Raw genomic sequence first — 12,880 nt, forward strand, 5'->3', positions numbered from 1 at the left:
ATAAACTATATGATTTCACTTATATGTGGAATCTAAAGAATAAAAAGAACAAACTAATCAAAAACAGACCCACAAATATAGTAGACAATTTGGTGATGGACAGACGGGAGGCGGGTTTTGGTGGCTGGGAATAGGGTGAGGATTAAAGAAGTACAAATTAGTAGCTGATGGATGGTCACGAGGATGGAGAACACAGCATAGGGAATGTATTAATACATTGGCTAGGCGGGGGGTCAGAGGAGGGAGGGAGCAACTGGGGGGATCGTTTTACAAACTATATAGATGTCTAACCAATGTACCATATACTTGAAACTAATTAAAATAAACAAATTAAAAAAAAGTGATTATTAATAGGTACATAGTTATTGCCATTTAATATTTGTATTTATGGGTTTTCCCACCTTCTTCTTTTTACAGAAGTCCCCTTAACATTTCTTGTAATACTGGCTTGTTGGTGATGAATTCCTTAAGTGTTTTTCTTGTTTGGGAAGCTCTTTATCTCACTTTCTATTTTAACTGATAGCCTTGCTGGGTAGAGTATTTTTGGTTGTACGTTGTTTTTCATTACTTTGAATATTTCTTGTTAGTCTCTTCTGACCTGCAAAGTTTCTACTGAAAAATCAGCTGGCATTCTTATGGGAGTACCCTTGTAAGTAACAGCTGCCTTTCTCTTGCTGCTTTTAAGATTCTTTTTCTTTAACCTCTGGCATTTTAATTATGATGTACCTTGGTGTGGGTCTGTTTCAGTTCTTCTTGTTTGGGACTCTGTGCTTCCTGGACTTATACGACTAATTCTTTTGTCAGGTTAGGAAAGTTTTCTGTCATTATCTCTTCAAATGGATTCTTAATTCCTTGCTCTCTCTCTTCTCCTTCTGGTACCCCTATGATATGGATATTGTATGTCTGATGTTGCCCCAGGGGTTTCTTAAACTATCCTTATTTTTTTTTTTTTAAATTTTTAAATTTTTTTTTTTTTTTTGCTGTTTCGATTGGGTGTTTTCTGTTCTCGTCTTGGAATTTGCTGATTCAATTTTCTGTTTCACCCAATCTGCATAGTGTATTCCTCATAGTGTATTATTTATTTCAGTTATTGTATTCTTCATCTCTGACTGGTTCTGCTTTTTGGTTTCTACATTCTTTTTTGTTTACTATCTGTCTGTTGAAGTTCTCATTGAGATCATCTATTCTTTCCCTAAGTTCCTTGAGCATCCTTATAACCACTGGTTTGAACTCTGTCTTAGGAGTTTGCTTGCCTCATTTCATTTTTTTTTTCCTAGAGTTTTCTCCTGTTTTATTTGTAGCATGTTTTGTTGCTTTCTCATTTTAGTTGCCTCTTTGTGTTTGTTTCTATGTATTAGGAACCTTGTCCAGGTGGCCTTAGGCGTCCTGTGTGGCCTAGCGGCACAGTCTCCCTGATCACCTGCACTGTGGGCTCTGGGTATGTTCCTTGTGTGGTTGTGTATGTCCTTCTGTTGTAGCTAAGCCTTGATTGCTGTTAGCACATCAGCGGATGGAACTGACTCTAGGGCTGACTGGCTGTGGAAACCGGTCACACCCACAGGGTATGAGCTGGTGTGTGTGGTCTGACCTCAATGAGTGAAATTAGCCCCAGCAGTCTTGTGTACCTGTTGAGACCACTCTTTGGGAGTGCCACTTATGGGGCCTGTCAGGTGGTACTCCGTTGTGGTCTGGCACCAGTTTCTGGGTGTGTTGGTTCCGTGGCCCCTTGGGAGGTGCTCCTGAGTAGGCCAAGGTCAGCTGCTGCCTTTGATTGCTCAGGGCTACTTGGTGGGAGCTATAAAGTGATCCGTGGATAGTTGCTGCCTATGCTGGATCTAAAGGCAAGTGGGAGAGAAAACAGTGCAAGTCGCGGTCCGGTTACCCCGAGCACTGAGCCTGGGGCAGCTTAGCAAAGTGTCCAGTGCACCTTAAGGCCTGAAGCTGCCTGCCAGTTGCCTGTAAGACTTCATAGCTAGAAGAGGTCTTTGGGTGGTATGCGAGTTGAGTAAGGCGAAGACCCGGGGAGTCATTGGGGAATAGTGAGCAAATTTCCCTCGGCCAATGCAGTTTTTGTGCCAGTGCTGTCTCTGGGGTTTCCCGTAACAGTCTCAGATCACAGCAAGTCCAGCCGCTGCCCGCTTCGGGCCTGCAGATAACCGAGATCTGTTCAGGAAATACTGTAGCTCAGGGTTAGGTTTGTGGCCTGCCAGTGAAAGTCTCTCCCAGTACACAGAGGCCTTGATCGGGCTGCATGAGCTGAGTGCTGTTGTCTGCTGTTGAATTAGCAGCCCAAGGAAAGCACAGGATGGGGCTGGCTGTCTGGGAATAGCCTCGTCGGGGGCTGTTTGTTTCAGGAGACATGGAGACATCGAGACATCAGGCCAATATAGCATTAGATTTGCTGCCAGTTCTGAGTCTGCAAGTTCCTGCAAAAGTCACAGATCACAGCAAGGCCAGCTGCTGTCTGTGTCAGCTTACAGACTCCCGCGAACCGCCCAAGAGATGCTGCGGTTCTTGCTGGCAGAGGGGGTCCGAAACCAAATGTTATCCCTGAGTTGTGCATGCCACACCAGCTGAGGTCTGTTGCCTGTGCAGAATGCGCAGCCCTAGAAGCGGGCAGGGCGGGAGCAGCTGTTTGGCAATGGGCTTGCCATGGGCAATTTGTGGGTTAGGTGGGGCGGGGTCTCAGAGAAACACAGGGCCATAAGGACAATAGAGCAGGGGTCCCTAATCCCCAGGCTGTGGACCAGTACCAGTTAGTGGCCTGTTAGGAACTGGGTCGCACAGCAGGAGATGAGCAGTGGGCCAGCAAGCGAAGCTTCATCTTTATTTGCAGCCGCTCCCTAGCACTAGCATCACCACTTCAGCTCTACCTCAGATCATTGGCAATAGATTTTCATAGGAGCACTGGTCCCTGGTGCCAAAAAGGTTGGGGACTGCTGCAATACAGCATCACATTTGCTGCTAGTTTTGAGTCCGCAGGTTTCCGCTAAAGTCACAGATTACAGCGAGGCAGCTGACATTTGTGTTGGCCCAGAGAGCTCTGTGATTTGCCCAAGAGATACTGCAGCTCATGTTGGCAGCAGTGGTCTGAAACCAAATGCCTCCTCTAAAATACGTGTGCTGCACAAGCTGAGGTCTGTTGCCGTGCGGAATGTGTAGTCCCGGAAAGGGGCAGGGCGGGACCAGCTGTCTGGCAATAGGCTCACTGCAGCAATTTGTGCGTTGGGTGGGGCGTGACCCACTTTCCTGGGCCACTGTAGCTTGAGAATTGCCATGTGGGGGAAGGGCTCATCAGAGGCATGATGGTTTCCATCTGTAGACTGCCCCAGAAGGGGTGCAAGAAAGGAACAATGGTGGCTGTCCCTCCAGTCCTCGTCCTAGTACTGCACAATGAAGTCTTTCTCTGTTTGTCTCTTGTGCTGCCTGAACTGCTGACCCTCCACCGAAACCCAGGGTGAGTATCTGCAAGTGAGTGAGTCTGTGCGCGGGTCCTTTAACGGTGACATCTGGGTTTTCAGGGTTCTTCCATCCCACTCAAACAGCCATAATCTCCACTAATTTTTACAGTTAGATTTTGTGGGAACTCTTCTTCTTGGGGCTGAAACTCTAGGCTGGGGAGCCCCTTTGTGGGGCTAGGACCTCTTTATCCTTCAGGGGGTCTTCTGCAGCCACACTGTCCCTTGCGGTGCTCAACCTACACGTGCCGGTGCAGGACCAGCCCATTTCACGTCTCTGTGTCTCCAACCCTCTAGTCTCAGTGTGGCTTTTTATTAATATCTTCAGATGTATGTGTTATGATCAGCTAGACTTTGGGTGGTTCTCCACGTCAACTGACTTATAATTTGGTTATAATTTTAATGTGGTCCTGAGATGAGGCAAACTCCACTTTTACGTAGCCTGCCACCTTGACCCCCGCTGCCCCATCCTCTTCCATTGATTAAACTATTTTAAAGCTTAAAAAACAGAGAACTCCACCTAAACCTAGGGTTCAACTCAGCATCATAGACTCAGTGATGGTCATTTGTGAAGGATAGCAAAACACAAAGAAAGTAATGTGTTTTGAAATTACATAAAATGCAAACTTTTATTAGTTACTTTTCTACTTGGAGGTCAAGATGGAGAGAGAGAAACACTGATGGAAGCACAAATCGATAAAGAATAGGAAAGGATTAACTAATATTTTAGTATACATGAGAAACATCTCACACCAAATAGATTCATTTGTTTCTCACAGGAAGTCTAACCATCCTGCCAAGCTCAGATTTAACAAAGACATCTGATATTACTGCTGATGGTGGAGTAATGAAACAGTTGTTTTCCCTGGCTGCGTAAGTCAGAAAATAAAATCCCTCTAGAGAGTGCTTCATTTGAAAGGAGCTCAGAAAGGTGTTGAATTGAACTTTCAAGCAGGCTTTTACAAATTACTATTTTGGTGGACTGGTGGAGCCTGTGGTTAATTTTACATGGCATTAGCTAAATCTGAGTAGGATCTGTACGTCTTCAGCCAGACATAGCTCATGAATATAGAAACTGTTACAAAAAAGTAAAAGCCTTCTCTGTCCAATCGAATAGTCTAGATCCTGTCAAAGACTAGAAAGAAACAACCTATCTGGTATTTTCAGAGATATCTATTATTAGCTTTGGGTATTAAGGATGTGGAAACTTAGACTGATTTACACCCTAAAATTCTGTGTCCCTCATACTACCAGTTAAGTAAAATTAAAATAACACATTCAGATATTCAAAAACTTTTAAATTATCACTCAGTCCCTGTCTCAGGAAGTTACTTGGTTCCACCAAATGTGCTCCACCAAAATGAGGGAATAAAGCAAAAAGATTCAGGAAAAGAAAATGTCAGGAATTCCCAGGATGTTGGTGGAGGAAGATTCTTCGATCACAGGAGTGCCCCATGTCTACAGAGCACTCTGTCCAAATTGGAGCAAGACCGAGGGCTCCAGGAGTGATAGCTCTATGAAAAAGATTCTTAAGTGACAGACTGCCTGATACAACTGGATATCTTTAGAGAAGATTTGTACTTTGGGCAGAGCATTTACATAGGGACATAGAAACAGGTGGGCATACACAAAAAACAATGAAAATTATTAGTTCCAGTGGAAATTGTTTTTAAATTGCCAAGAAAAGGAAATCGTGGTCTATTACATGACTCAGCTGTAAATAGCATTTACATAATCATAATGCAGACACCACATATTGACTTTCCAAAACATCTGACATAATTCTATCGTGAGGTCAGAGAGAGAGAGGAGGTATTGGAGGACTCTTGGGAATGATGGTTAATAGAACCAAATCCTTATCAGAATAGGAAATTGACAGATGATAAAACTGGAGAAATGAAGAACTGGCAGTTTAAATATCTATAATATCTGGCAGTTATAATATCTATAAGATATAGAGGCATAGTAATAAACAACTAAATTTTACGTTCTCTTCTTTAGAAGAAGAGAATGCAGAGAGTTCTTAACTTCACAATAATGTGACTTGGAGTGGGTCATCTTTAATCATTCTGCTGTGCATTCAAGTGGACTTTTCAATTTGGAATCTGAGACCTTGTAGTTGGGAAATTTTCCTTGTGTTACTTTCTTGCTAATTTCCTCTCTTCTCTTTTGAGCATCTCTATTCAGTTAGATGTTGGGCCTCTTCAGTTCATTATTTAATTTTCTTACATTTCTCTCTAATTTTTCCTTTACCTTTCTGTTCTACAATTTGAGAGATTTTTCTCAACTAATCAACTTTTCCTGTGAAAACTTTTTCTTTTTTATTTAAAAAGCTCTTTCTTGTTCTCTGATTACAGCAACAGATTGTATCACTCTAAGGAAACAATTTTTTTTGTTAGAGTTTTATCCCTTTTACCTCTGTTCTTGGTCTAGGTCATCTCTGATTCTGTCTCCTTATTTAAGAAGAGGCACTAAACATCTGACTAAAATTCTGTGTGAGGGCTTGTAAATAAGTGAGGTTTGCTGTGACAGTATACTGGAGGCCTCCCAATATCTACAACTGCAAGTCCTTCCCCTTGGTCTCTTGGGCATTCCAATATTTACTTGTATCTTTTTCATTTAATAGTTTTTCATCCCTGCTATTCATTGAACAAATGTCTACCGGACATTGACTTTGTGCTAGGTCCTGGTGATTAATGATTACCTATGAAGGGTTCACTTTACAAAAATATAATCAGTTACAGATGAGACAGTTTGTGTGGGGGTAAACAGCATTGACTTTGAAGCCAGACTCCTTGGGTTTTAATTTCAGCTTTTCTACTTGTGACCTTAGGGAGCTCTCTATGCCTCAGGTTCCCAATTTAAAACACGGATAATTATGGTACCTACCTCAAAGGGTTGTTATGAGACTTAAATAAGTCAGTATATACAAACAGCTTAGAACTGTAAGTTCTGCATAAATATTAGTTATTATTTTAAAATAAGTTGTGAAGGTTATTTCTCAAGTAGCCTAAACCGTTTCAAGCAGTTTTTCAGCATTCATTGGGAAAGGAAGTGACATCGAGGATCTATTATATGTGCCAGACACTAAGCCAGCTGTTTTATATGTCATTCCACTTAACTTTAAACCTCAAAGCCTGACAAGGTAAATATTATTTCTATATCACAGGTAAGAAAAATGAGGCTCAGAGAGAAAAATAACTTGCTGAAGACTCCACAGCTGGTATGAAGAGCTGGGACTTCAACCCCGGCTTGTCTGACTCAAAGTTCAGGCTCTCCTGATCTCTCATGTGCCTCCTATCTGTGAACAAACAATTCCAACTATAATATGCCAAGCACATGGTTCCCTTTAGGATCCAAGCAGACCTCCATAAGCCTCCACATTCCTTCTTTTCCTGGTGGTATGGTGAATTAAGTTAAATGCTAATAAATTCATACAATAGCACTTCTTGATAAATATCCTCTACCTTAACCTGGAATTTCCCCCTCGAATACTCAGAACTGATGAAATTTCACCCAGAGGCTTTTTAACCACAATTCACAGGAAAGCGGATTTAGTTAAACCATGACGCAGAATCTCTAGGCAGGAAGAAGAAATTTTACAGTTTAAAGGGCACCTCCCATCAGTGATGAACTCTACATACATGGACACTTGGCAGAAGACACAATACTTACAGTTTCTCCAGAAGGCAGATGTATAGTCTGTGGTGCCTGTTTGTTCAAAAATTTGTTTAATAAGCGAATGTTGGCAAATGTTCCCCGTGCCATGATGGCATCATTACCTCGGCGGGAGCCGTAGGAGTTGAATTCTCGTGGAGTCAGGCTAATAATACAAGCAGAAGAGGAGCCAGTTTAGTGAACCGATCAAAGGTTATACCAAGAACAGAGAAAAATCATAAACTTTTAGTTAATTCTCTATGTCCACCAAACATTGTTCTCCAAGGGAGAAAAGCTGTTCCCACAGCTTCAACTGAGGACAGAGTGCAAGGTGAAAAGTGGGGTGGTGAAAGGTGGAAATCAATGTCCTTCCAGGGTCAACTTTCCATCTTATAAATCTGGATAGGCAAAGCAGAAGGAACTCTAATAAGAATATTTATTTAATTTATTCAGTAAAGTAGCCCATGTAGTTTCACAAAAGATAAAATATTAAAAATAGGTAAGAAAAAGGAAGAAAAGACAATAATCAGGGTAAGTCAGTAAAGTGGAGCCTAGAATGGAGGAAATGTAAAATATGTCCCATAAACTAACCAGAAGGAGGTTGAATTGTCCCTGAGTAATCATGAACTCAATGCAAAGGGAAGCCACACAATTAGCAACATGATTTTCAATTTCATGAGATAAAAATCAAAGCAGTGCCAATGAGGTAGAACAGCTATGCCTGGTCCTGAAATCAGAGAAAAATCTTGTCTATGGGCTCCAGTGAAAGGGAACTTTGGGATACCAGGTACATCTTACAATGATCACAGCGACCAAGTTCACTGGGCTGTTGGTTAAAATGCTAGGAAGTGCATGTATTAACATGATTTAAAACTTAGATATAATTTGAGGATTGAGACTCAATGAAGGGGCTTCAGAAGCGAGTGAAATTATATACAAAATTTTGTGGATATGTGCATTTTGGGGGGAAGGTATTATATTTGCTTTTGTTCAATTCCCTGAAGAGTCCATGTCTCAAAGGAGGTCGACAATCACCAATTAAAGAAGGTGTTAGATTTTGTTCTTCAAATTGACTCTGGGCCCCATCCTTGAAGAAGCTGATTTAAGAGGTGGGGATGGGAACCAGAAATTTTTATCTCTCTGGATGATTTTCATGGAAGGTCAGATTTGGAACTAACTTTAATTAATATGGGTATATTAGACAACAGTAAATAATATTGGAATAATACCTGTTAAAATTGGTATATGATTGAAGGACTGATAAATGGATGTGTGAACTGTAAATCAGAAGCAGTTCTCTGTGAAGAATATGTCTCTCGACCAGGAATGGCAATGCACTTCAGGTTATATTCCTGCTGAGTATTTCAAGTGTAATGAGGCCCTGTCTTCCACAGGTTAAGAGCAGAGCTTTGTGCTTTAACACAGCCAGGCTGGGGGCATAGATGACAGCTGAGTCTAACAAGTACAACACTTGCTCAGAAAGAAGGTCTCCTCTCTCTTTGATGGAGTTAATGTGCTGATGAATTCGCCCATGGAAGCTTTGAAATAGCAAACAGAAAGACTGTTTTTCAAGCCCCAGGGTTCAGTGAAAACCCAGAGTCTGATTCCAAAGAGACCATGTAAAAATATTTAATTTTTTAATTAATTCTAGGCTCCACTTTACTGACTTACCCTGATTATTGTCTTTTCTTCCTTTTTCTTACCTATTTTTAATATTTTATCTTTTGTGAAACTACATGGGCTACTTTACTGAATAAATTAAATAAATATTTAATATTAAGTTCCCTTCCACTCCCCGTTTGCTTTTAGTTGGCCCTAATTTCACACATACTTACCCTCTGTTAGTTAAGTAGCGAGCAGCAGGGCTGTTTCTTGCAATATTTCCAGCTGGAGAGATGTGGTCAGTTGTTACTGAATCTCCCAAATTTAATAGCACATAGGCATCCACAATAGATTTAGGGGGCTGAAGATCCAAAGTCTAGCAAAGAACACAAGTCAGTGTTTGTCTGGGTTTTCTCTAACAAGTCACCAGAAAAGTCTCAACAGTAGTGGTCCATGGACTTGAATCAGATGACAGCTCTATTTCAACATACAGAAAATTCTATGCGTTGTATTAGGGTGCTTAGAAAAGAAAAATTAATTTACTCATATCTCACCCTTGAAGGGAAGGCAAAATATTGGCACTGTTCCCTCAAAAGCAACAGGGATGCAGCTGCCAATAACATTCTCTTTCTTCATGTCCACAGAAATGACATTCTCTTTCTCCACATCCAGGGAACATCTCACATGTTGAGGACAACTGGAATTCTGACTTCTACTCCCATCCGCTTTCCACAGGGACCCACCGAGGGGGGCTTAGATTCCTTGCTCATCTGTTTTTATGGGTATACAGTTTAAATATGGCAGGCCTTGGGGATATTCTCCTGGAACAGACTCTCAGACTTCACTAATCTATGTCCTGGTGGCACTTGATCACCAAGGTGTCTCTACACAACCACACAGAACCCCTGGACAGAAAAACTCTAGGCCCACTACAGCCAAATAGCCTAGCTTCTGAAAACTCTCCCCAGCACTATTTGCTTTAGTTTGCAAGGCTTATAAGGAAATGGGTAGTCAAAGCCAGGGTATGGGATAATAAAGGACAAAAAGGACAAAAAGGAAAAAAGCCTTTTGAAGAACTCATTTTGTTAAAAAGTAAAAAGTCATACCAGGTTTTCAAAGAATGGCGGTGACTTAATGTATGTAGATTTGGGATTCCAGTAATACAGCTTATCTGATGGGGCTGTTAAAGCATTCCAGCTTTTATTCACAGTCTTAAAAAAAAGAAGAAAAAAGGCCAATCTAATTACATTCCATCCTAAGGAAAATTTAACACATAAACATAAAACATATATTCAAGCTAAGAGTACAATAAAAACCATTCTTATTCTAGTCACATATGAGTTCCTTAATACTAAGACAGTGCTGTGCTTAAAAAAAAAAAACAAAACAAAACACCTTAAAAATACATATGCACTGTGACAGGCAGCCTCTAAGATGGCCTCCAAGGACCCCCATCCCCTGGGATTCACACCCTAAAGTGAGCCTCTACTGCTGAGTGGGGCTGAACCTAGTGACTTATTTCCAAGATTAGGTTATGAAGAGATTCTGCCTTCTGTCTCTCTCACTCTCTCTTGCTTGTTTGCCCTAATGGAAGTCAGCTGCTATGATGTGAGCTGTGAAGAGACCCACTAGGTAAGGCACTGAGGGAGGCCTCTAATAGCCACTGAAAACTGAGGCCCTCAGTCCAACAGCTTGTGAAGCACTTTAGTCTGCCAACAACCACGTGAGTGCCCTTAGAAGCACATCTTCACCCAGTTCAGCCTTCATATGAGCTGCAGCCCAGATGACACCTTGACTGGAGCCTTGTGAAGGTAGAGGCACCCAGTTAAGCCACACTTGAATTTCTGATGCACAGAAACTGCGAGATAACTGCTTGCTGTTTTAACCCCCTAACTGTTGGAGTAATCTGTTGTACAGCAATAGATAAATAATTCATATATATTTACAAATATAAGAAATAATAATCCAGACTGTAGTAAAGGAGAAATTATTTACTCTGTGAAGATAAGGGGAAGCAGACTTCCAGGTCACACATTCATTGAAAAGCAAATGACAGCTGCTGTGCACTAAAATTAGCTTGAATTTTTTCCACGGGTCCATTAATGTAGCCTTTGAACAAATGCATTTAACCAGTGCCCACAAAACTCCCTCAGACCACTTCCCAATGAGGCACTTATGGGAGGGCACTGTGCATGCCTATGATTCCCATTTGACTCATCTCCCCAGACAGTCTACTCTCTAATTTTCAACCCAGGTCCTAATTAGTAGCCCTTGGGTCAGCCTAACACAGAAAGCAGGGAAAGAAATAATGTCTAAGAGTTTCAGAAAATACTACTGAGCTCCATACATTTTCTCCCTATTTGTAAAATGCACAGAAAGTTTTCTTTCAGCAGTTTGTTGCTTCCTATTGAGTGGCATTCATTCATTCATTCATTTTTAAGAATCCAAATAATTCTGAGAGGTGCATTCCACCAATTGACACCACCTTAGTAACACACAACAGTGACATCTGAGGTCCTCAACCACAGATGACACAATAACCCAGGGTATCTGAGAAAAGAGTTATGGAGAGCTGGCCAGGTATCACACATAGCCCCAGGCCTTTCTTCTTGAGGCTGCTGCCTACTTGACCACTTGAACCTCTGGGGAGTGTGGAGTTTGTAAAAAAGAGTCACAGGTCAAAAATGACTGAGAACCACTTCCTTAGTTTTCTGAAGAAACAAATGTTACTTCTATGGTTTACACCCCCATTAGCCTCAAGGTCTTCAGAGATGACACAAAGGAGCAGGTTTCCCCTAAATACTTGGGGGCAGAGTGGGCAGGACCTCACCTCTATTTTCTGATAGACCTCCTTAAACATCCCAGGGATGACATACTGATGCTCCACCGCCTGGATCTCCTCTCTAGTTGGCCAGATATCTTTCAGAAATACTTGTTGCCCTTTTGCATTTACCCCTGGAGAAAAAAGTGCTTGTTAGTGAGAAAAACTTCATTTAATACTCTTTTTTCATTATTATATATAGTCAAGTCTCATTCTTTTTTTAAAAAAAAATATTTTTCAATTATAGTTGACATACAATATTACTTTCAGGTGTACAACATAGCGATTAGACATCTATATTACTTACAAAGTTATCACCTTGACAATTCTAGTACCCATCTAACACCATACACAGTTATTAAAATGTTATTGAGTGTATTCCCGATGCTGGACTTTATGTCCCCATGATTATTTTTATAACTGGCATTTGTACTTCTTAATTCCTTTACTTTTTTCACCCATCCCCTGAACCCCCCTGCCTGGCAACCATCAATTTGTTCTCTTTTTCTATAAGTTTCTGTTTGTTCGTTTATTTTGTTTTTTAGATTCCACATATAAGTGAAATCAAATCTGTCTTTCTCTGTCTGTCAGGTGTCATTCTTTGCAGTGGTTATGTTCTATAAAGTCCATGCAAACACTGCATAGTGAATACTGAATCACTACTCCCAGAAGAAATTCATGGTTAGTTTTCTGAAACTCTGATCACAACATTTTTGTCAACAGATCAAGATATAACCTGGCTTTATGAGAGTTTCTGTTTAAAAACATCTTATTTAATAGGTGATGTTGCTGCATTAACATTGAACTCTGCCAATAGCCCTTATAACTCATGCCTGAATAAAGCCTATTTAATATGGGGCTAACTGGGCTTAGAAACACTAGACAGCACTTCAGTACTATATGTGGGGCCATTTTAAGCAAAAAAATTACCGCTAAAAGCACACATATGTGAAAAACATGGCATTAAATAGACCACAAACAGGATACTTATTTACAGTATGACAGCTGAAATAAGAAGGCAGAAGACTGCCTTGTTTGATTTCAGCTGAAAATGTGCATGTTGAATGACTCAGAGTTTTCCCTCCTTTGTGCATGTCTGTGAATGAGCATGGAAGCATGATGAGCATTGATTTGGGGGTTAAAGTACATTTTTGTGAATAAGCAAATTCACAAATATCGAATCCACATGTAAAAAGAATCAACTGTACCTCTGAAGTTATAATTTCCTAAAAGTAAATTTAAGGGAAATTGTTTTCACATTATCTAATCTGCTTCAAATGGATTAAGGAGATAAGAAGCAGGAAGACCACAGGAAAGAAGACAAAGCATCATTTTCTCTGAA

The 12,880-nt window shown here is 40.8% G+C and overlaps 1 protein-coding gene across 2 annotated transcripts in view; it reads right to left on the reverse strand.

Annotated features, from left to right (window-relative positions):
- Positions 1–12,880, reverse strand: part of ACO1 (aconitase 1) — a 68,185-nt gene that overhangs the window by 9,456 nt on the left and 45,849 nt on the right. For both annotated transcript variants that reach the window (XM_023524570.1, XM_023524571.1), the window contains exons 15-18: positions 11,548–11,672; positions 9,824–9,928; positions 8,951–9,093; positions 7,134–7,281 (exon numbers count right to left, since the gene is read on the reverse strand). In XM_023524570.1, the coding sequence (XP_023380338.1) occupies positions 7,134–7,281; positions 8,951–9,093; positions 9,824–9,928; positions 11,548–11,672 (521 nt within the window). The remainder of the gene's footprint in view (positions 1–7,133; positions 7,282–8,950; positions 9,094–9,823; positions 9,929–11,547; positions 11,673–12,880) is intronic.

This window comes from Pteropus vampyrus, unplaced genomic scaffold, assembly GCF_000151845.1.
Source record: "Pteropus vampyrus isolate Shadow unplaced genomic scaffold, Pvam_2.0 Scaffold473, whole genome shotgun sequence".
Taxonomy (NCBI): Eukaryota; Metazoa; Chordata; class Mammalia; order Chiroptera; family Pteropodidae; genus Pteropus; species Pteropus vampyrus.